Source organism: Lipotes vexillifer, unplaced genomic scaffold, assembly GCF_000442215.2.
Source record: "Lipotes vexillifer unplaced genomic scaffold, Lipotes_vexillifer_v1.1 scaffold283, whole genome shotgun sequence".
NCBI lineage: Eukaryota > Metazoa > Chordata > Mammalia > Artiodactyla > Lipotidae > Lipotes > Lipotes vexillifer.
The window spans coordinates 1,399,134-1,420,791 of NW_006789004.1; the positions used below are offsets into that span (position 1 = coordinate 1,399,134).

The 21,658-nt window shown below is 36.3% G+C and overlaps 1 protein-coding gene across 1 annotated transcript in view; it reads right to left on the reverse strand.

Annotated features, from left to right (window-relative positions):
• Positions 1 to 21,658, reverse strand: part of WDR72 (WD repeat domain 72) — a 192,082-nt gene that overhangs the window by 52,773 nt on the left and 117,651 nt on the right. The window contains exon 17 of the mRNA XM_007461914.1: positions 20,673 to 20,865. Within this exon, the coding sequence (XP_007461976.1) occupies positions 20,673 to 20,865 (193 nt within the window). The remainder of the gene's footprint in view (positions 1 to 20,672; positions 20,866 to 21,658) is intronic.

Consider the following 21,658-nt stretch of genomic DNA (forward strand, 5'->3'; position numbering starts at 1 on the left):
TTTGCGGTACATGGGCCTCTCACTGTTGTGGCCTCTCCCGTTGCGGAGCACAGGCTCTGGACGCGCAGGCTCAGCGGCCATGGCTCACGGGCCCAACCGCTCCGCGGCATGTGGGATCTTCCCGGACCGGGGCACGAACCCGTGTCCCCTGCATCGGCAGGCTGACTCCCAACCACTGCGCCACCAGGGAAGCCCAATGCATTTTTTTTTTAATGCAAACAGGTCATATATCTTAGAAGGGAGTCCGAACTCAGTTTTCTCCTCGGTAAAATGGAGATAATAATCGTAGCTCACAAAATTGTTACCAAAATTAAATTAGATATGTGCACAAAGCACACAGAATTTTTGGGCTGCTACTAAAATTGCAGAATGATAAAAATTTGAATTTGATTATTAGTGCCCATAAGTGGATTGGTGTTAACCTGTGCATTTCAGTAACTGACATCAACACCCATAACACAGAGATATTTAATTGCTGATGTTAAGCCTATGCAATCATTTAGCTCATTAAGCTATCTCAGAGGAAAGAACTGACAGCCAACAATTCTGCAAGATTTCAGAAGATATCTCTGGAGCCCACTGAGACAACTAGTGTCCCTACTTTAGCCCCTTTGATCTTTGATCCATCTACTATAGTGAGAAATATCTAAATTATAAACCTGACTTCCTAGCACCTACTAAGTATGGCACATAAAACAGTTCACAAACTGGCCTCACCCCAACTTTGAACCTGTTGCACTCACACTCCTAAAGTAGCCCTTACGACATTGCTATTGCCTTACTGACTTTAGTTATTATTAGTTCACCAGGGGTCTAACCCTCTCTAGATTGTGTACCAAGGGCTGTACCTCAAAGAACAAGAGTTTGGTTGGGGGCAAATCAACCAGTGCATGCCTCTCCACATTTCCCAAAATAATCACTCTTGAAAGAAATCCCATTGTTAGCAGATGTTTTTCTTTCACAGATTCCTTGAGATATTAGTAAGATGAACATTTTGAAGTTAAATTTTAAGACTGTTTAGAAAAGAGAAGTAAGGTATAGTGCTTCCAGCTCTTCAGCTTCTCTTAGCTCTCCATAAGCAGGTAGGTTCAGGGCAGCCACTACCATGGCCCTAAGCAAAGGACACACCTTAAGACACCTTGTGTCTTATTCCTTTTTGTATATATGGTAACACGTACAGTGCTTATTACTTATTGGGTAAATTTTTGATGTCTGTTAAATGATAATTCCTGTCCTCTTCCCTTCCTCCCTAAAGCCTACAAAAACCTTAGTTCCTGTAAGAACCTAGTGAAAATTGAATAAAGCAGGTTTGGTGGGCACTGAAATGACCTGGAGAGCACATACTCATTCTGAAAAGGTTGTCTGACACAACAACCCGCTACTCAGCTCCAGCCTACTGTTGATGCACTAAAATGACAACTTAATGTGTTGTCACTCTGAGAAAAATCTTTTCCTATTTTTCATGAGAAGGCAGAAATCCAGAATATTTTGTGAAATCTCCTGGTTTATAAATGTGGGCAAATTAAGTTTTATTTCCCATGAAGCACTGTGTAAATCAAACAGAAAACACAGGGGACCACTGTGCACCTGTGCTGTAGAGCTCTAAGACTTGGATGTCTCTAGACATTACTACTATGCATTGGAGCTTGAAAAGATCCCCTGCTCCTTCAAATAGACTAGGATGCTAATTGTAAGTGCCCAGGCTGTTCATAGCTGGTTTCCACTGTGCTGTCTCTCCTTATGTAAGAAGTTTGGTCAGTACCTGACTCAAAATTATGACTTTCATTTTAATCAGCAAGGAAGAATTTGTGCACTGTAAAATCTTATTAAAGGAATTTGATTGCATATTGAATGTGGTCCAGCACCTTCCCAAAGCTCATTTAAGATATTTGATATTTGAGAGAAAAAGCCTATATGGGTATGTTAACTATCCATTTACCTACACTATTCCAAATTCTATCCCTGCACTCTCAGACCATCAGAAAATAGTGTCTTAGACCACATTATCTTAGTCAATCAAAGACACGTCTTCTGAGGTATGGCCCAATATCATGTTCTTTGATTTTATAGATGGATGATATTAAAAAGTATCATATTTAAGAGCATTTTTTTGTACCGTTAGGAACACTGGTTGGAGGTATGTTCTACTGTGTTACTTAATACCGCTTTATATTGGAACTCATGTGATAAATTACAGGAAAAATGGTTCCAGGAAAGGATGTTTATCTTCACAGATGCATCTATATATGATATCTTACTGGGAAAATTTTTCTTTAGTTGCCAGGCCAAACTTCAAAAAATACATTCAGTGAGAATAAGAATCCTAGATTTGTTTCTGAGTTTTTGAAGCCCTTACTGACTCTTCCCTCCACCCCCATTTATTGGTCCACTAATGTTAGCACTGATTTTAGGTTTTAGGTAACTGGGAATAACCCAGTTATAACAGTTCGTTTTTATTCAAGTGATTTGATTCTTGGTCATCAATATTTTTAAATTCATTTACTCCATTTTTATAATATTATTACTTTGTTCTTTTATTTATAAATACAATTTTAAAAAAATAAACAGAATTCTATTTATATCATAGATTCTGGTGGTCATCTGCTCCCAAATATCTTCCTCATTACCTATAACAGGGCCTGAAAATTTAACTTTAGAAGTACATTATTTGTGGTTTTCTAGAATTCTTGGAATTCCTAGAATTGTTACCTGTCTCTTTGCTTAAAAAATATTTATTGAGAATCTTCAGGAGCTGGCACTGACCTAAGCATTGAAGATATAATAGTGAGCAAGTTAGACTTATTCCTTTCCCATCATGGAGCTCACAATCTCACTGGGGAGTAGACAAGAAACCAGGCAATGACAACACAGGGTGGTCAGTATTGTGACAGAAGAAGTATAGAGTAGGACACCTAACCAATTTGGGGGAAATGGAAAGGGCATCCTAGAGGATGTAATATTCAATTTGGGACATGAAGGTTTCAGGAAATGGTGGGAGAGGGGAAGGTTTTTCAGGCAGGGGCTCTAGATACTGCAAGGCTGTCCTTTTCATTGTTGTCTCCTCAGGGCTTTGCTCACTGCAGGCATTCAAAAACTTTAAATAAGTAAATGGGTGATGGAATAGCATATGTGAAGGTTGAGAGCCAAGTGGGGATAGGTCCTTTGGAGGAACTGGAAGAGTTTGGTTTGGCTGAATTGTAGGGTTCAAGGTGGGTAGGAGGGGGCAAGATGAGACTAGAGAGGCATCCAGCGGCCAGCTGAAAATCATTCTTGTGAATCATTCAAATAATATGTACTTTATCCTAAGAGAAAAGGGAAGCCATATGTGCTTAAAGAAAACAAACAAACAAGGAAAAACAAAAAAAAACCTTTTTGCCTTTTCTCCGTAAGAACTTGATCTTTGGCTAACTCTAGTTGGATTCTCTTGGTAACTTGATAAAGGTAGAATGTCAGCAGTTCAAGGAGACATTACTGATAGTAAAAATGACCTCTCATTGATAAATTGTATCTGGACTAGGAAGAGCTGTAAATGAGCCGTAAAAGCCCATTATCGTAGCTTTGGGTGTCCTTGACGGTGGACCTGGCAAGCCAATGCCTATGGAATTGCTGCAGGAGATACAAGGCTGTTTAGCAGATGACTTCCAGAGCTGAACTGCTGGACTGCTGGATTCCGATGAGGAATGTCCAGTCGGCCAGCTACGGTTCCCAGTCTCTGTCCTTCTGAGTAGACAGGTGCCAGGTGTAGTGTGTGGTTATCTTGTGAGTCTAATTGTTTAGTTGATCCTAAAGAAAAACCTCTGGGGAGCATTGCAGCATTGAAAGGTCTTTATAGGAGAGTTGATTTGAACAAATGTGTTTTTATAAATCACTTAAGCTATGGAAGGCAGTTGCCTCTAGGACAGGTTACTCTAATAATATATTAAACTGAGTTAGTTAAGAGTCTTGCTGGAATAAGATGGAAGCCTACAAGGGGTAAAAGGGAGAAAAGCACCCCGCTTTTAAGTGGCTCTAACCTCATCAAGTGGGACTTAATAGGCATGTAAACTGGTTTTAGTATCTTTTTGTAGATGGTTCATCTGCCACGTACAGGAGAAAACGTTCAGTTTATTGGCAAGTAAGAACAACCAGAGAAAAAGGGAGAAATACTAAATGGCCATTTATACCACCAGGCCATTTTTTAAAAATCAGCAAATATTGGAAAGGGTTAGTTTTGAATACTGTCTCACTCCTTAACTAGCTATATCTGGGCCTCTCTCAGCTTCAGGTTCTTAGGCAGAAAAACAAAGGGCTTAGACTCAATGACCTCCAAATGATCTTGACTCAAAGGTCCTATGAGTCCTATTATCCGAGTACCACTCATATGCCAAGTACTATACTAATCTCTAAAATCCCTCTCTTCACCCACCATAAGGATATTCAAAATCAAGTAAATACCAAACGCCTAAAACAGAAACATCAAGGCTGTAGTCAGTCCTTATCCAAGGTAGAACTGAGGACTACATTATTTCTCTTCATCCATATTTTACCCTGTGAACATGCTGATCACATCTATCACTGAAGAACTTTATTATGTGCTTTAGATTCTTCAAGTGGCAGGTACTATGGTAGGCTCTGATAGGCCAATCTAATCTGAGATCACTCAAGACAGACGCCCACAGGTCTAGAGTACTTACTGCAACATTTGCCCACCGTAAACTCTCAGTGACCGCTGATGGTTGGCAGAATTAATAGAGATCATTAGTAATTTAGTACTCCTGTGGTCTTCAACCGTCTTGAAAAAAGACATAAAAATCCAATATAATTTAAGCCGAATATCTAAAACAAAATGATGTGAAGTGAAAATAATAATAATTTAATTTTAAAAGGCCTGTCTCTAAGAGATCTAAGCACTTGCATATCTTAAAGGGCCACTCAAATGTACTGACATATGGTTATGTGACATTAAGAATTCAGGAGAAAAATCTCTGTTTTTACACAAAGTTTTGAATTAGGAAATTTCAGTGAAAAGCATTGCGTGTACTTATAGGAAATCTCATCATGATCTCAGTGTAATAGCCATTTGTAAAAGAGCTCTGAACTGAGTCCATGCCAGGGACCATTATTGGAAAATGGCCCTCTCTGACGACTTCCTGGAATTCCTCTCTGTGCAAGTCAGCAGCTTGCTTGGCACCAGCTGGCACTAAACTGAGGCACTGGGAAATGTAAGGTGCATTCCTAGGTGACATGGTTTGCACTTTTATAACTTGAGTCTTAAAAGGAGGCAGCCAGACAACAGGTCACATTATTCAAATTATGAGATCAGTCTCCTTTTTAAAAATAAAGCATACAACTAAAAGGGCCACTGAAAAAAATGAAATTGAGGTAATTAGGCAAGTATTTGTTGCACTGCTGCAGTTTTGTACTAAGCTCAGGGGTGGACAGAAGAAATGATACAGTTCTTTCCTCATGATGCTGTCCAGACGTTTCTAAATTGCATTCCATGGAACTTCAGCATTTCTCAGAGGGAATTCATAACTGTCTGATTCAAATTTTCTCTTTAAAATATATATCACAGCTATTGTTAAAGAACCATGATTTTAAAAGGCAAATTATTGTACTATTTTTAATAATCTTGGAAAAAATAAACACATTGATTTATTCTGCCAAATAGCTGTTTCTGTGCAGATCTAAGATTAATCTCTGGTTTATATTTAAATTTATAAATGTGTCATCTATTAAAGAGGTTGCATGAATGTGTTTTACTGTTAGTAGTAGGCAGTTTCATTCATGTAAAATTATACAGACAAGTGCTATTGAAGTGCTATTCTGCTTACTAGGATGAATCATAATTTTTTCAGTCTAGTATATCCAAAGCAATATACTAAAGTGAATTGGTTGTTGAGACCAAAAGTTTATATGACTGTCATCCATCTGTCTTAATTTCATATCTCATAATTCATAGAATTGGATAGATTGTTTCAGTTTTACAAAAGATTCAGTTACTTATGAAAGTTTTAAAACGCCAATTTAGATCATTTCTTAAATAGCAAAAAGGAGCTAGTCATTGGTAAAAATCTTTAGAAATGTGTATGGTTTACACATGAGATGGAAGTTATTGGTGAAGCTTGGCTTTATTTTTCTAATATTTTGCAACTTCTCAGTTATGGTTATGTAGAAGATTCCATATGAAGGTGAAAACAACCTAGCTCACTTCATGAACTAGGTTGTAATTATTTTGTAGTAACTTTCTGATATTTAAGCAATTTTTTATATAGTGACAGATCACAGCTTTTTTCCTGGGAATTAGAAATGGAAAATTTTAGAACTTCTGTTCTAAAAAAGCCTATGAAGGTTTACTTGACTTTTTCCACTGCTGATTTGATAAAAGGAATGAATAATTTTGGATTACTGCTACACATTAAAAGTACAGATTAAGAATATTAAAATTTATGACTGTGGCTTGTGAATTTAGGAAATTTAGGACTGAGGCAAGGAGAAGACAGGGAAAGTGAGACTATATTCAGTACAACTTGGAAGGGAAAGCTACCAATTGTAATAAATAAAAAGACTTATGATGCCTTCACCCTCTTCATATAGTTGTTATAACTGGAGCATCTAAGTGCTTTATACCATTAGTCACCACTATACTGCAGTTTCATTCTTACATTTTTTCAGTACATTTTATATGTACGATTTATGCCTGCAGAATAACTAGAAACAGCATATGTGCCTTACATACAGATTCCAGAAAAAGAACTCAGCTAAGTAAACTTATTTTTTAAATCCAGTTCTGTGACGATGTTTGTTATAAGACACGTGGTTTTTCCGGTAAAACATACTCTCCTGTAGCTTCACTTTGCATGCATGGACTTCTTCCAGGGCCGTACTCGTTTCTTAAGCTATATCGTGGTGGAATCTTATCCTTTATAATGTTTTGGAGAAAGCTAAGGGTGGCGCCTGCACAATTTGATTTGGTGTAAAAATACACACCAAATCTGATTTCTGTTACATTAAGGCGTTCTCTGACAAAATATACAGAACAAGAAATGAAGTGAATTGTGTTTTAGAAATATCTTGCAAGCTTGTTTCCCCGAATACCTGACCACTAATTTTTAAAAATGGATCAAAACTCAGTTTAATTGAATATTTAATAGGTGAGTTAATGTTCAAGTTAAGATACATTTTAAATGCTAAATATAAAAATGATTTGTGTTTGCTTACTGGAAATATTTGTAATACATGTGAATATGTATAATAAACCGATATTTAAAGCAACTTTACCATGGAAGAAATGAAAACACTATCTTCAATTTATAAACATACTACATTCATCAAACTATAATTTTGACTAAGAGTTGGTTTTTATAATATGAATATCATAACGTGGATTGCCATTAACAGTAGAAATAGTTTAACTCATTTTTTTAAACGTGTAACATATTTTCCTGTAAAATGAGCCACTGGAAACATAAAAATGGCAACATCCTCCTAGGAATTTAGCTAGAGGGAAACACATCAATTTGAATAAATAAATGAGCTTGCTCTTTTATAAATTCCATCCTGTACATGATGCCCCATGACTATGATTTACAGAAAAGCATCTGAGATTAGCAAATAGGAGCATGCAATTTAGTCTAAGACCATTTTCCAACAAGTCGTATCAACATAGCAAAGGTACTTAAGTCTTTCATGCCCTAGTTTTCCTTTCAGTGAAATGGGCAAAGGCTTACTTTATTTGAAAATAATCCACTTATTTATTTTTTTTTAGTTTCTGAAAATAACGGTAAAATAGATATTTTGGCAGTCCTGAAATGAACATTTCTGCACAGTACATTATGAATAGACTCTAGATAATTTGAAGAGCTTGAAACAGGAGAGACCTAAGAAAATTCTAAAAATTCCTTTGCATTCCTCAGCATTAGACACAGACACATGGTATCTGAGTACGACTAAATTCTCCCGACTTATTTGCTACAAAAAAAGACTGATTAAAACCTTTCATTTTCTTTCAGCATTATGAGAACCTCAGACAAGTTTTAGTGGATAACTTACTGATTCACACAGGTGAGTAGGCTATTCTGTACTGTATTACAGGTATTTGTGCCATTACCTTCTGAAACTCTGTTTCATAGTACAGAGTCTGTCATATAAAAAATAAATGATACTGCCCAATCTCAGCAGTTTGAAAGAAACTAAATCAATGGCATAAGGGAAGCAGGTGATGTAATGACTCTAGACTTAAGTAGATGACTTGAAGAGATGGATCATGAAGTTTAACCTTGGAAATTATTCATTGGTTATTAATATAAACACATGAAAAAGGACATCTCAAAGTTACCTTGCTTTGCTAAAATTCTATTCATTAAATCAAGTTTTTTTTTTTTTTTAAATGGTAAAGAGAAGTAATATATCCTATTCCTGGAAAATGTCTAATAGCAAAGACTTAATAAGCCTGGTCTTACTTAATGTTTCAGTAAAGGATGTTGATAGAAAAGGAGGTCAATAATGTCTGCATAAATCCATACACAGAGAAACGAAAAATGGAATGAATGGTGAAACCCAAACTTGTCAATATATGGTAAGTGATCCAAATGCATCCAAAACAGCTGAGAAATCAGACCAAGTATTGTACAAATATGAGTTCGGAAAAATTTAAGAACTGACTCAGATGGATGCGAGATTGAGATAGTGACCAAATATAAAGAAAAAGAAATAACTTCAAATTAGCACCAAGAACCACAGCAACTCTGAAGGTGTTACTAACATGACCTGGATTCTGATGATCCTGAAGAACATTCAGTGTCATTTGGTCTAAAAACAAGGAGACAAAATTTCTCTCCTCTATGTAATGTGAACATACTTTCTTTCTCTATGTGAGATAAAGCACTAATGTTCTGTCTAAATAACTTAATTTCGTGAAGAGGTGGCAAAAATTTTAAGGAAAATAAGTATTGCTTTACAAATAAATACCAAACAGAGAGGTATTCTGACAAAATTTGGAAACAAGGATTCTTTGCAGCTCCTGCTCTATTCACTGTCTACTTTGTACTGGAAATGCCTCACTTCTCCTCTTAAAATAATTTGTAATGGCTCCCTTTATCTTTCAAGAAAAAGCCCATTGCTAGATCCTTTACATTCTAGGTGTCTCACCTTCTGGATCCAGACTGGAGCATCCTCATCTCCTATACCCTGCCCACACCAAATTTACCCCTATTTCCTGACCAGACCACACTGTATTCCTCTGTGTCTGTCTTCATGTTATTCCTTTTGCCTGAAATACCCTTTCTCCATCAAGTTCTTTCCCACTGGTGTCAGTTGGGTCCTTCCAGAAGCAGATGTTAAGATGGCATTAGAAACACAAAACAACACTGACTCTGCCAGGCCCAGAGCCAGTGTTCGAGGACACAAAGATGAAAGTGAAAGGATAGGACAAGAAGTTCTTTTTTCTAATGGAGGAGACAGAACTGCAATCAGATGATTTACTACACATCCTTGGAAGTACTATGGCCAATGTAGAAACAACATGGGTGGAGTACAAAGGAAGGAGCAAACAATGTGGAGCTAAGGAAGGAACTTCTTGAGTTACTTGGGGGTTCCTAATTCCGTCACCTCCCTGTGCATTTTCAAAAGGGGAGAAGGATAGAAACAAAGAAAGGCATCAGAATGTATAGAATCCCTTTCTGAAGGTTTTGGTTGTCAGCAGGGTTGGTACTGCCCCCTAGAGGAAGGCTTTGGAAACTGCTGAGGCAGGGGACCTTTGGTTTCCCCAATGATTGTGGAGACACTCACTGGCATTCAGTGGGCAGGGACCAGAACTGCCAGATGTCCAGCAGTGTTCAGGACGGTCCTTCACAATGAAAAAATTGTCCTGATATTTCACATGGTTTCCAAATTTTCCACTGGACGTTCCTGGAAGGGAAAGCCGGGCTAATAATTTCTTGAGTCCAGAACCTAACTTAATTTTACACACAGGGATCTTTCAAGGTTTTGACTATACCTCCAATTTTCTAGGAAGGACACTAACCTTGTATGTCAAAGAATGGCCACATTTCACTGATGTTGTCCAGAACCTTACCAAGAAAAATCCATCTGGGCACCCATGTCACTGACAGCACCACCATGCGTGTGCAGGGACTGCACTGGCAGCTGTCAAATTCTCAGCAGTGAAATGTTTCCTGGTCAGCATTTTATTATTTCTTTTAGTATAGTTATGCCCAAGCTTTTACCTACTAACATATTTTTATTATAAATTTCTTACTCTTTGTTTTTTATCCTTTAAATTGTATAAAAATTATTTGTGTAGATAGGTTATATTACTTATGAACTTCATTTTAGAATTAGAAAGGGAACATTACAAAACATTAGCAATATTTCAGTCCATTTTAGGACTGAAAGAGTTGAGAAACACCAGGGCCCATGTTCATCTGTATCAGGTAAAAGGAAAAAAAAAGGAACAACTCTTCTTTGAAACAGCTGTCTTCATTTCTTGTGGCTTGTTCTCTGGGGTTGCCTTGTTTTTTGCCTTCAAGCATCTGTCGGCATTAATTTTTCCTGATAGCTCTATAGACAGATAAATTGCCCCTGAACTAAATAAATAAATTTGAAGAAATGCTTCTGGATTAACATTTTAGAAGAAAGCCATCACCCCTATAATGATTTTTTTCATTCTCCTACCTACAGACAATTAACATATTATTTAGCATTTCTTCCATTTTGCCTTAGACCAGAGTTCTTTGATACATGTCTGTCACTGTCATTTATCATTCCTCCACTCACACAGGCAACAAACATTTAATGAGCACCCATCATGAGCCACGTGGTGCATTAGCTGCTAGGAGCACAAGATTAATAAGTTCCAACTTTTGCCCTCAAGGAGTTCAGAGAGGTGGGAAAGAAAGGCAAGTAAATAAACAATTAGAGTGCTAGATGATATAGACTATTTAGAAGGATATACAAGAAATGTATAAAATGATGTAATAAAAAATTTCAGTACCTTACATTGAACTTTTGACATAGTGCTTAATAAGAGATGTTTTGAAGTTATTCAAGTTGTTCCAAGGGTGAAAGTTGGGCAGATATATTGGCAAGTTAAAATGGAAAAATAACGGTCGCGCCAGCAAGGTGACTGAAATTCTGATGGAATGGGGTATTCCAACGACATGAGAACATATGGATATTTTTTCCATCAACCACCATTTCTCTAGCAATTGCCTTACCATTTGCCAGACACTGTACTATCTGCTGAGAATACAAAGCTGACTAAATCCCTGCTTTTTCTCTCAAGGAATTTAGTTATATCAAAATTATTTCCAGAACTAGGAATGCATATCTATATTGGCTAATGGAATTGCATTAGATGGAGGAACTAATATCACACAAAGTGCCAGGCTCAGAAGTAGAAATGGAGTCAATAAGGAGGAGGCTGACTCAAGTGGGCCAGGCTGTAAGCAGAACCCCAGGTTAGCAGTGTTAAGGGCTGTTGGCTACAAGAGATCACGAGTGAGCCAGAAATCCAAAGAGAGGCAGATGAGTCAGAACCCAGGATGTGAATCCAAATACTGAGGAAATAGTGTCTGACACAGCAGCTCTTTAAACACTTCCTTGTAGAAGCGGTAGCTGAATGAAGAATAAGAAGATGAGTTTCAGGCAAGTCTCCGGGCTTTCTAAAAACATCAGATTGAAACCAGATCATGACAAAATGAGTAGTGAAGTGCCAAATAATCAACCATCAGGAAAGAAGTTTTCTGAATGGTTACAAGCTAGACTCATTCATGTGTCTATTTTTAATCTTTTTGTCCGCCTATGTGCATACACATGATCCTGGGATGATGATGTTTAGAAAACAATTTTCATGTGTATATTCAAGACTATATCTGGCTGCTAAAGAAAAGCAATCAGCTGATTTCCCTTGTCTTTTTGTTTTACTAATTAGGAGTTGGCTGGACCTTTAGTACAAGCTACCCCGTGGTCCATCTATTCATCCATCCACTCAGTAATCACTTATTACCAGCTACTAGGTGAAGGACCATCCCAGGTGATGGGAGGAAAAAAGATAAATAGACCCAACTCCGTCCTTGAGAGGTCAGTGTTGGGAAGCCAGTCTCAGTTTGGAGAACAATAGTGCAGAACACATTGATTGCAGCAACAGAATCTAGATCACTTTTCCTTCGTCAATAACTGTAAATGGGTATGCAGACAATAATCAATAAAGTGGTGCCTGCACAACTGTTACCAAGGAACTATTTAACTCAATTCCTTGATGCTACCGTCTCTGCCCAGCTGGGCCAGGTTGGCATTCTGATTGCTCATGAGGAAAAAAGAGGATGCAATACTCTAGTTCTTAGTATGCCAAGATGAAAGTCATCAATCTCAATCTCTGTGAAAGATGAAACTCTTTGGTAAAAAGAGCAGTGAGCTCTATCAGTCTTTCTAAGGCGATGCCATCTTTAAGATGATACAGAGAGGGCAGAGGCAGTGGAGGAGTTCAGAAGAATTTATATGGGGAAAAGGGAAATGATAAAATTTCTCCACCTATTTTACAAGAAGCTAAAAATAAGACAGAACATATATTAAACCCAAAGGCAACAGTGTTTTTTGAAAGGTATGTAGTGTACTCTAGGTGGTAAATTATTTGCTTGTCATATGTAAAATCATCATCATCTAACATGAATATCTTGCTTTTTAAGTCAGTTAAGCCTATTACATGGTTCAAATTAATCTATTAAAATGAAAATTTCACTTTCCTCTTCTCTTCCTCATATACTGCTAACCCTTCCCCTTTTTGACCGATATGTATATGCCGAATCTTTTTCATTTCTAACATTTACTAGTTGGCATGGCCAGTTCCCAGGCATAAAGCCTTTTAATTTTTAACACTAAAACTTATATTCATATAAATTTATATTCCAAGCAAAAGTCTTAGTATTAAGTACATCTTTAGTGAAATAGCTTACGGTGTCTCATCCAAAGTTTAGTAGAAATTAGGTATTTGATATTTGCTGATTACTTGATTCAAGAGAGTATTTTCCTCCATTGCTCTGCCAAATATCTGGGGTTTTGCTGCCTTGTGATCCCCAACACGGGTTATACCTATCTCTGTAACTGTCATATAGGAGCCACTTGGTAAATATTTGCTGAATTAAGAAATAGTGAAGGAAAATAGTGATTACTTGGAAGGCAATGCCAGATAGTAATGAAGAACCCAGATTTTGATGTCAGACTGCCTGGGTTTGACTCTTGGTTCTGTTGTTTGTTGGTAATAAGACCTTGGGAAAGTTGCTTAACTTCTTTGTATCTGTTTTCTCATCAATAAAATGGGTATAACAATACTACCTATCCCCACAGAATTGTTGCCTGGATCAAATGATTTAAGGTATGTGAGGCATTTAGAACATACTCAGCCATATCCATGTTAGCTGTTATTATCATCACTATCACTATCATTGTTATTCTGGAAGGCTGAGGGTTAGGAGAGAAAGGCATTGGCACAATGAGATTCAAAGAGGACACACATATTCTCCAGAGGAGTTAAGGACATATGGGTTTCTTTCTAATATTCAGCTTCCTCATTTATGCATGTATGGAGCAGATAATTCTTGCGAGGAAGAAAAGGGATTACGTGGCTTTAGTGGTCTTAGCAAACAGCTGTCTTCTCCTACTCCAACTATTTTTGCTTGGCTAAATCATGTTCATCTCTCAAGTCTTGCATTAGGCAACTGTTCTTCTAAGAAGCTTTCTTGACCTCAAAGTCTGGGTTAAGTACCTCTGTGATGCGCTCCTGCAGACTATTCCGTGGCTTCTGACACACTTATGGTTATCTTTATGCTAGTTTATGGTCTTCGACTGGGGATTTTCAGTTAGTTCTCTGTGTACCACCAACTCTTGGATCAGTACACAGAGGCATAGAGGAGTGATGCATAAAGATGTATTCAAAGTTTTGGAGACAGCACAGTGTGCAATATACTATATCAAGTTACCAACCCTGCATACCCAAAAGCTTATCATATCTGCCTTCTGATTCCACGCAAGGCTGTGGTTGGGATACTTTCTTGCAGAAAATAGCAAGGAAGAATTTGATGCATGCATCACCAATATATGTATGGTTGTTTATAAACAATATACATGGTATTAGTATATCCACATAAAGTCCACTCTAAAATGTACACAAATAGAACTACCATATGACCCAGCAATCCCACTACTGGGCATATACCCTGAGAAAACCAGAATTCAAAAAGAGTCATGTACCAAAATGTTCATTGCAGCTCTGTTTACAATAGCCCAGAGATGGAAACAACCTAAATGTCCATCATCGGATGAATGGATAAAGAAAATGTGGCACATATATACAGTGGAATATTACTCAGCCATAAAAAGAAACGAAATTGAGTTATTTGTAGTGAGGTGGATGGAGCTAGAGTCTGTCATACAGAGTGAAGTAAGTCAGAAAGAGAAAAACAAATACCATATGCTAACACATATATATGGAATATAAGGAAAAAAAATGTCATGAAGAACCTAAGGGTAAGACGGGAATAAAGACACAGACCTACTAGAGAATGGACTTGAGGATATGGGGAGGGGGAAGGGTAAGCTGTGACAAGGTGAGAGAGTAGCATGGACACATATACTCTACCAAACGTAAAATAGATAGCTGGTGGGAAGCAGCTGCATGGCACAGGGAGATCAGCTCGGTGCTTTGTGACCACCTGGATGGGTGGGATAGGGAGGGTGGGAGGGAGGGAGACGCAAGAGGGAGGAGATATGGGGATATATGTATATGTGTAGCTGATTCACTTTGTTATAAAGCAGAAACTAACACACCATTGTAAAGCAATTATACTCCAATAAAGATGTAAAAAAAAATAATAATAAAAAATAAAATGTACACAAAAATTAAAATTTCAAAAGGAGGACATTAACACACACACACACACACACACACACACACACACACAACAATGCCATTTACACCTTATTTGCTTAAGCTTGCATTATTAGAATTATCTTCAATCTGTAGTTTCTTGGCAGGAAATTTTGCTCATTTTCTGAGAGTTAGTTTAGTTAATACTAGAAAATAAAATCTGTAGATCATCTAAGCAGGGACACTTGAAACTGAACATAGCAGAGTCAGCCTTCTCTGAAGTGAGTCTTCTACTCTCCTTCAGCATACCTGGAATGTCCTATGCGACACTACACTAACCGACATACGTTTCAAATCAGGATACCAGGGTCAATCTTTGTATCAAGGATATTTTTGTTTGAAAAAATGCAAGTATAGATTTTCATTATCTCACTCCTCCATATCCAATTCATCAGCAAACACTGTCACCTATACCTTCAAATGCATTCAGAATCTGATCACTTCTCATCTTCTCCATCCAAGCCACCATATTTGTTCCAGGTTGCCATCATCTGCATTAGCATTATATGGCCTCCCAACTGGTCTTCCAGCTTCTGTCCAGGGCCCTGAACTTCAGGCAATGAGATCCCATTAAAATATGTGCCCTTTGTCTGCTCAAATATTTTCCCATCTCACTCAGAGAGAAAGCCTAGGACCTCTCTCTGTTACACAGGGCATTCTCTGACGATCCCTCATTACTTCTCTACTCCTTGCTCACTCGTCTTACACAGATCTTTCCTAAATGACTTCTGTGACTCTAAAGAAGAATGCATTGGCCTTCTCACTTAGCCTTAAGACAAAGGTGGAGGTGGAAGATGCATTTACCATAACTAAAGATGGTCAAGAAAGAGTTTCCCTGTGAGGTAGTCAGACACTGTGTTTCAAAGCCTTTCTACCACTAGACAGATTTCCTTCTGAGAAATTCAGCAGGCAGATGAAGACTGTCCCAAGCCAGTCCTTCTACTGATGGCCACCAGGACCATAAAACTTTTCTGTTGAATATATGTTTATTTACTACAAAATAATGGTTTTACTTAAAGAGGACATTTTCATTATTTAATTTTGCAGATAAAACTTTGAAAATTGTGCACATAATAAAGATTATTTGCAATACCCATATCTGATGCATCATCTTCACAACCACACAGTTTAACGTGAATTTAAATTCAGCCAGTAATTCTAAGGTGACAGTTTTATCTACAAAGCCTCCATTTGTATTTCAAGCAATTTGTTTAATGGAACAATTTAGAATACTTGTTTAAACTGATCCAAATAACATTAAAAAAAAAAGTTAAAGGAAATAAGTTTCAAATGCATTTTAATAATAGAAACCACTGCTGTTTTTTAAAGCAATGAATCTTAACCTTAAATGTGAGTGTTAATTACACAATTTCTTATTAAAGAGATTCAAGGAAGATAGCAATGCAATCGTTATAAAAATGTAAACTCAGATAAAATCCACCACTCTCCCATAAAATACTGATTCACAAATATTAAGACCTCAAATAAAATACACGCTGTGAAATGTAACAAGTGAAACACTGAAAAATAAGATACAAAATTATAAAGTTCAAACAATTCTCACTTTACTGATTTGCACCTCATGTACAAACAGTTCAAGATACCTGGTGATTTTCCTTATTAAAAGGGCTGAGATGGCAATGATTGAACACTCTGCATTTTCTTTGTTAATAGAAAGTATGATTTATGAGAAGGGAATAAAAATCTAAGAAAACCACTCGATAAATTATTCAATTTTCAGACCAAGCTGATTTAGAGCAAATTTCCTTCATGCTGCCAGTATGGGAAATGTAGCTTATTGGATAAGAACGCAGTGTTTAAGAGAATATCTGGGCTCGTTTCCTTGTTTTTAGTAATTTTGTGACTGTAGACAAGGCACATACCTCCTGTAAGTCCAGTTTATTCATTTTAAAAATGGAATAATAATAGGAAGCATGTCTCAAAGTACAAGATGTGCAACACCAGTGGCTTTCAAGATAGCTAGTATGGTGATGAACTTTTTTTGAAATATTATTTATTTTTATGTGTATGAGAAAGATACATAATTAGTAATGTCAACCTGAACATAAACAGAGGCTTATGTCAGGAAAAGCCTAGGTAGCACCATGGGAATCTCTCTTTCTCAGAGAGTAGTTCTTTTCAGCTGTACTTTGTGACTTCAATTCCATGAACATGGACATTTTTTTAAAAAACTGTAAAATTGTTTACACAGACAACTCAAATATTGGAAACAGAGCCTTAGGGTTCATGTGGATCATGTGAAAATAAAAGGAAAAAGTGAGCTAGCATTCCTAAATTACTTAGCCTAGTGTTAGAGCATATTAAGAATGTAATAACTTTTGTTGTTGTTAATATTATTTTTTCCTTATGACTATTATTGTCATATTACCATAATGCTAATAAACCAAACATAATCTACCCTGGCATAAAAGAAGTTTATGAGTATCTGTACAAAAAAAAATCATCTACAAATAATTTGATTTACAAATAAGATGCATCAAGAAATCAAGGAACCAAGAAAGAATAAAAGAAATTAGAAAAAAAAGATGGGGGAATGGGGAGCTCACAGAGGAAAAATGAACAAGGACCTGATAAAATCAAACAACATAAACCATTTATCATAAGAATATTTGATAAAATGATGTATGTTGCAGTGACACTGGGGTTAAGTAAATCTCCTAATAACATTTGAAGAATAATCATATCTGGTGAATAGCACGTACACCATCTTCTTAACCTTTAAATCAGGACATTTGAAATAAATAAAATAGCTTTTTACTTATTTATTTTTAAAAATTCCATGAAGTAATGCAGTATATACCACTAATAAAGGTGTAAAACTTTTCTTATAATTTTACTTAGTTCCTCTGAATAGTTTAAAAAATAGTTTTTTCCAAAAGGGGAAAAAATGGCAATGTTAATATCCAATATAATATTGCTTGGAAATTTTCCTCTTCAATGCTTATCTGCTTCCTATTTAATTGCAATTATAGTTAATATTTTCCTACAGGGAATATTTCCCAGGAAAATATATGCTCATTATTTTGTGAATATGTTATATTTATTTTAAATAAAATATTCTAAATTTCATCCACCAACATATAAAGTAGCTTTAATATTTTTGTGTTCCAATTCTTATCACAAGCTAACCCTAAAATTTCTTTTAACACTGGCAAAGGACTACTCAATAATGATCAAAAGATAGATAATATTTATTAAGATCCAGATTTTTTAGTCATAGTAAGACTGAGTTCCATAGAGTTAATAATTCTTATATCCGAGAACTAACTGGGGACAGAACAGGGCCCAATCTGGTGAAACTTCAAATAATGGGTAAGTCATGCGATAGCAAAACTCATAAAAAGTTTCACCTTGATAGCCTACCATGAATTTCTCACCCAGAAATGAGGACTATGGGCCAAGGGATAAGTTAGACACTAAAGTTTATGCAGCTCAATATCAAAAAAACAAACAACCCAATCCAAAAATGGGCAGAAGACCTAAATAGACATTTCTCCAAAGAAGGTATACAGACTGCCAACAAACACATGAAAGAATGCTCAACAGCATTAATCATTAGAGAAATGCAAATCAAAACTACAATGAGATATCATCTCACACCGGTCAGAATGGCCATCATCAAAAAATCTACAAACAATAAATGCTGGAGAGGGTGTGGAGAAAAGGGAACCCTCTTGCACTGTTGGTGGGAATGTAAATTGATGCAGACACTATGGAGAACAGTATGGAGGTTCCTTAAAAAACTACAAATAGAACTACCATCTGACCCAGCAATCCCACTACTAGGCATATACCCTGAGAAAACCAGAATTCAAAAAGAGTCATGTACCAAAATGTTCATTGCAGCTCTATTTACAATAGCCCGAATATGGAAACAACCTAAGTGCCCATCATCGGATGAATGGATAAAGAAGATGTGGCACATATATACAGTGGAATATTACTCAGCCATAAAAAGAAACGAAATTGAGTTATTTGTAGTGAGGTGGATGGAGCTAGAGTCTGTCATACAGAGTGAAGTAAGTCAGAAAGAGAAAAACAAATACCATATGCTAACACATATATATGGAATCTAAAAAAAAAAAAAAGGTCATGAAGAACCTAGGGGCAAGATGGGAATAAAGATGCAGACCTACTAGAGAGTGGACTTGAGGATACAGGGAGGGGGAAGGGTAAGCTGTGACAAAGTGAGAGTGGCACGGACATATATACACTACCAAACATAAAATAGATAGCTAGTGGGAAGCAGCCATATAGCACAGGGAGATCAGCTCCGTGTTTTGTGACCACCTAGAGGGGTGAGATAGGGAGGGTGGGAGGCAGGGAGACGCAAGAGGGAAGAGATATGGGGACATATGTATATGTATAGCTGATTCACTTTGTTATAAAGCAGAAACTAACACACCATTGTAAAGCAATTATACTCCAATAAAGATGTTAAAAATAAATAAATAAAGTATGGATAAGGCACAGAAATACCACCTAATGTGAGTTAACACACGATGAACACACTAGCTGTCTTTGGAGAGTTGGAAGAAACCTACTAAATGACACTACAGGTGCCTCTTCAAGTGAATCAAGAACACAAATATAGTCATTGAAAATTAATTTAAAAAGGAATTTTTCTACTTCTTGCTTGAAAGGTGTAACACAACTACAATTTTGTGATATGATCAAAAAGAAGTGTCTTAAAGTGGGTGAATTTGCCAGATAATTAAAGCTAATTTCTTGACAACAAGTAAACAAATGACTTGAAATTGCCATTGAGTTTTAACAAATTACTTATTGAATTTACCAGCCTTGCTGACTGTGTTGGCATTAGGAAATATTCTATTTTGATCTTTGCCCTTTACTGAAAAAGCCTTTTCCTGCTGCATATACTCTCTCACTACATAATGCTCTCTAGCCAGTAATCTTATAAAAATAATAAGAAATAAATATAATGCATTTTTAAGAATGACACCTGTTTTAAGAGTTAACATTTTAAATATAGCAACATTTCTCTGAGTCCCAAATAAAAATCTCTTTCAACCTGAAACATGTCAATTTGTAACATGTTTTCCTGACAAATATATATATTTAATCATATTATAAATTCATTTGTTCATCAAAACCTTACTAATGAAGTTGAAAATCAAATTTTTGCTTAATGTTTTTTTTAACTGCTTTTTAATTTTCATTTTTAAGTCACAGCTAACAGGCTGAAAAATCAGATGGCATTTTACAGCAGAAATTTAGATTCAGTTGCTAGTCAAAACCATAAACACTATGATTATAAAGTTACAATGATAAAATTTGTTATAGAAAGAATCAAGTGGTCCAACTGTAAAACAGTGCAATTTTAGTTTGTAGTACATTTCTTACTCCCAGAAAAGAAAAAAAAAAAATGGCACATGGCTATTACCATGGTATCAAATGAAAACAAATTTAGGACCCATTGTTATCAGGGTATCCTTATAATGTATGTCCCATTAAGCTATTACTGTTAGTTCTGTTTTCATTTTTACTGACTTAACTTTAAAACATTTTAATAAATAACATACATTTTTTTCTGTAAAGAATTTTTTAATTATAATAGAATTTAGAATTAGAAACTTGACATATGAGGAAATTGATAGCAGAAAAGGTCAGAAACAGGGCACTTGGCTTGGTTTTTGCAGAAATGATACATTGTGAACTCATTCTCAAAATGTTCCGAGTAGTAGAAAAAGTTCTGATGAAAGAGCATACCAATAAATTTTGCACTTACTTTGCAGAGGCAAAGTGTCTGTAATACACTGTAACTCTGGCTCCTTGGCCCATTTCTTTGGCAGGATCTGTGTCATCTCATAGTCACCATTCTCTGCCACCAACACTGGATCACTGTTGACTGGTGTCTTTCTTAAGGTTTTCATGTGCTGTTGAACTTCCGCCAAAAGAACAGCTTGTATTGCTTCAGTTACCTGTAAAGTTTTTTTCTTTTTTTTAATGAATTATTTTTAGTGTTATCACAAATGCTTGGAGTCTTACATATAACCCAAAGTCTAGAATTTTGATTTGAATAAGTCTCACATAAGTTGGAATGCTCCATTCCACGAAAATTGCCATCTGAAACAATTGAAATGCAGTTACTGAAAATTGGCACACAAATCATCATACTGTTCTTTTAAAAAAACCTCAGAAGAATGTAAAAGGAAAGTTTAAAGGGAGTTCTCAATTCTTTCTCATAAAATATTTTCATTTATACCAGAAGATAAAGAAACTTTTAATATATCACATTGTTCTGAAAGACAGGTTTAGTTCCTCAATGTCTAGCTCTAAAACACGATTTAGCTAAAAACCCTTGATTTAAACTAGGTTGAATACAGAAAGTTAAAGACAAGACTTTAATAGTAAATCTCACTAAACTGTGTGTATGTGTATATGGTTTTACATGGCTTAAAATACTGCAAAGCCTGCCTTCTGATTATTGTACCTACCCAGTCAAGGACCTGTGGTTGAGGGAAGGGGAAGGGAGATATTTAGCACAGGGCATCTAATCCAATATGTTCATTTTTAAAATGAAGAACCTGGGATGTGACATCCCAAGTTCCACACAGACATGGTGGACAGGCCTTCTAACCCCTGATTCTATGTCCTTAGTAGTATATGTCCTCCCAAGGTTCTATACTCTTACATCTCCGTAAAAAGCCAGTGACAGTACCTTAGCCCCTTCCTAGTAAGAGATGAGGTAAGGTCCAGGAGTTAGGTAGAGTT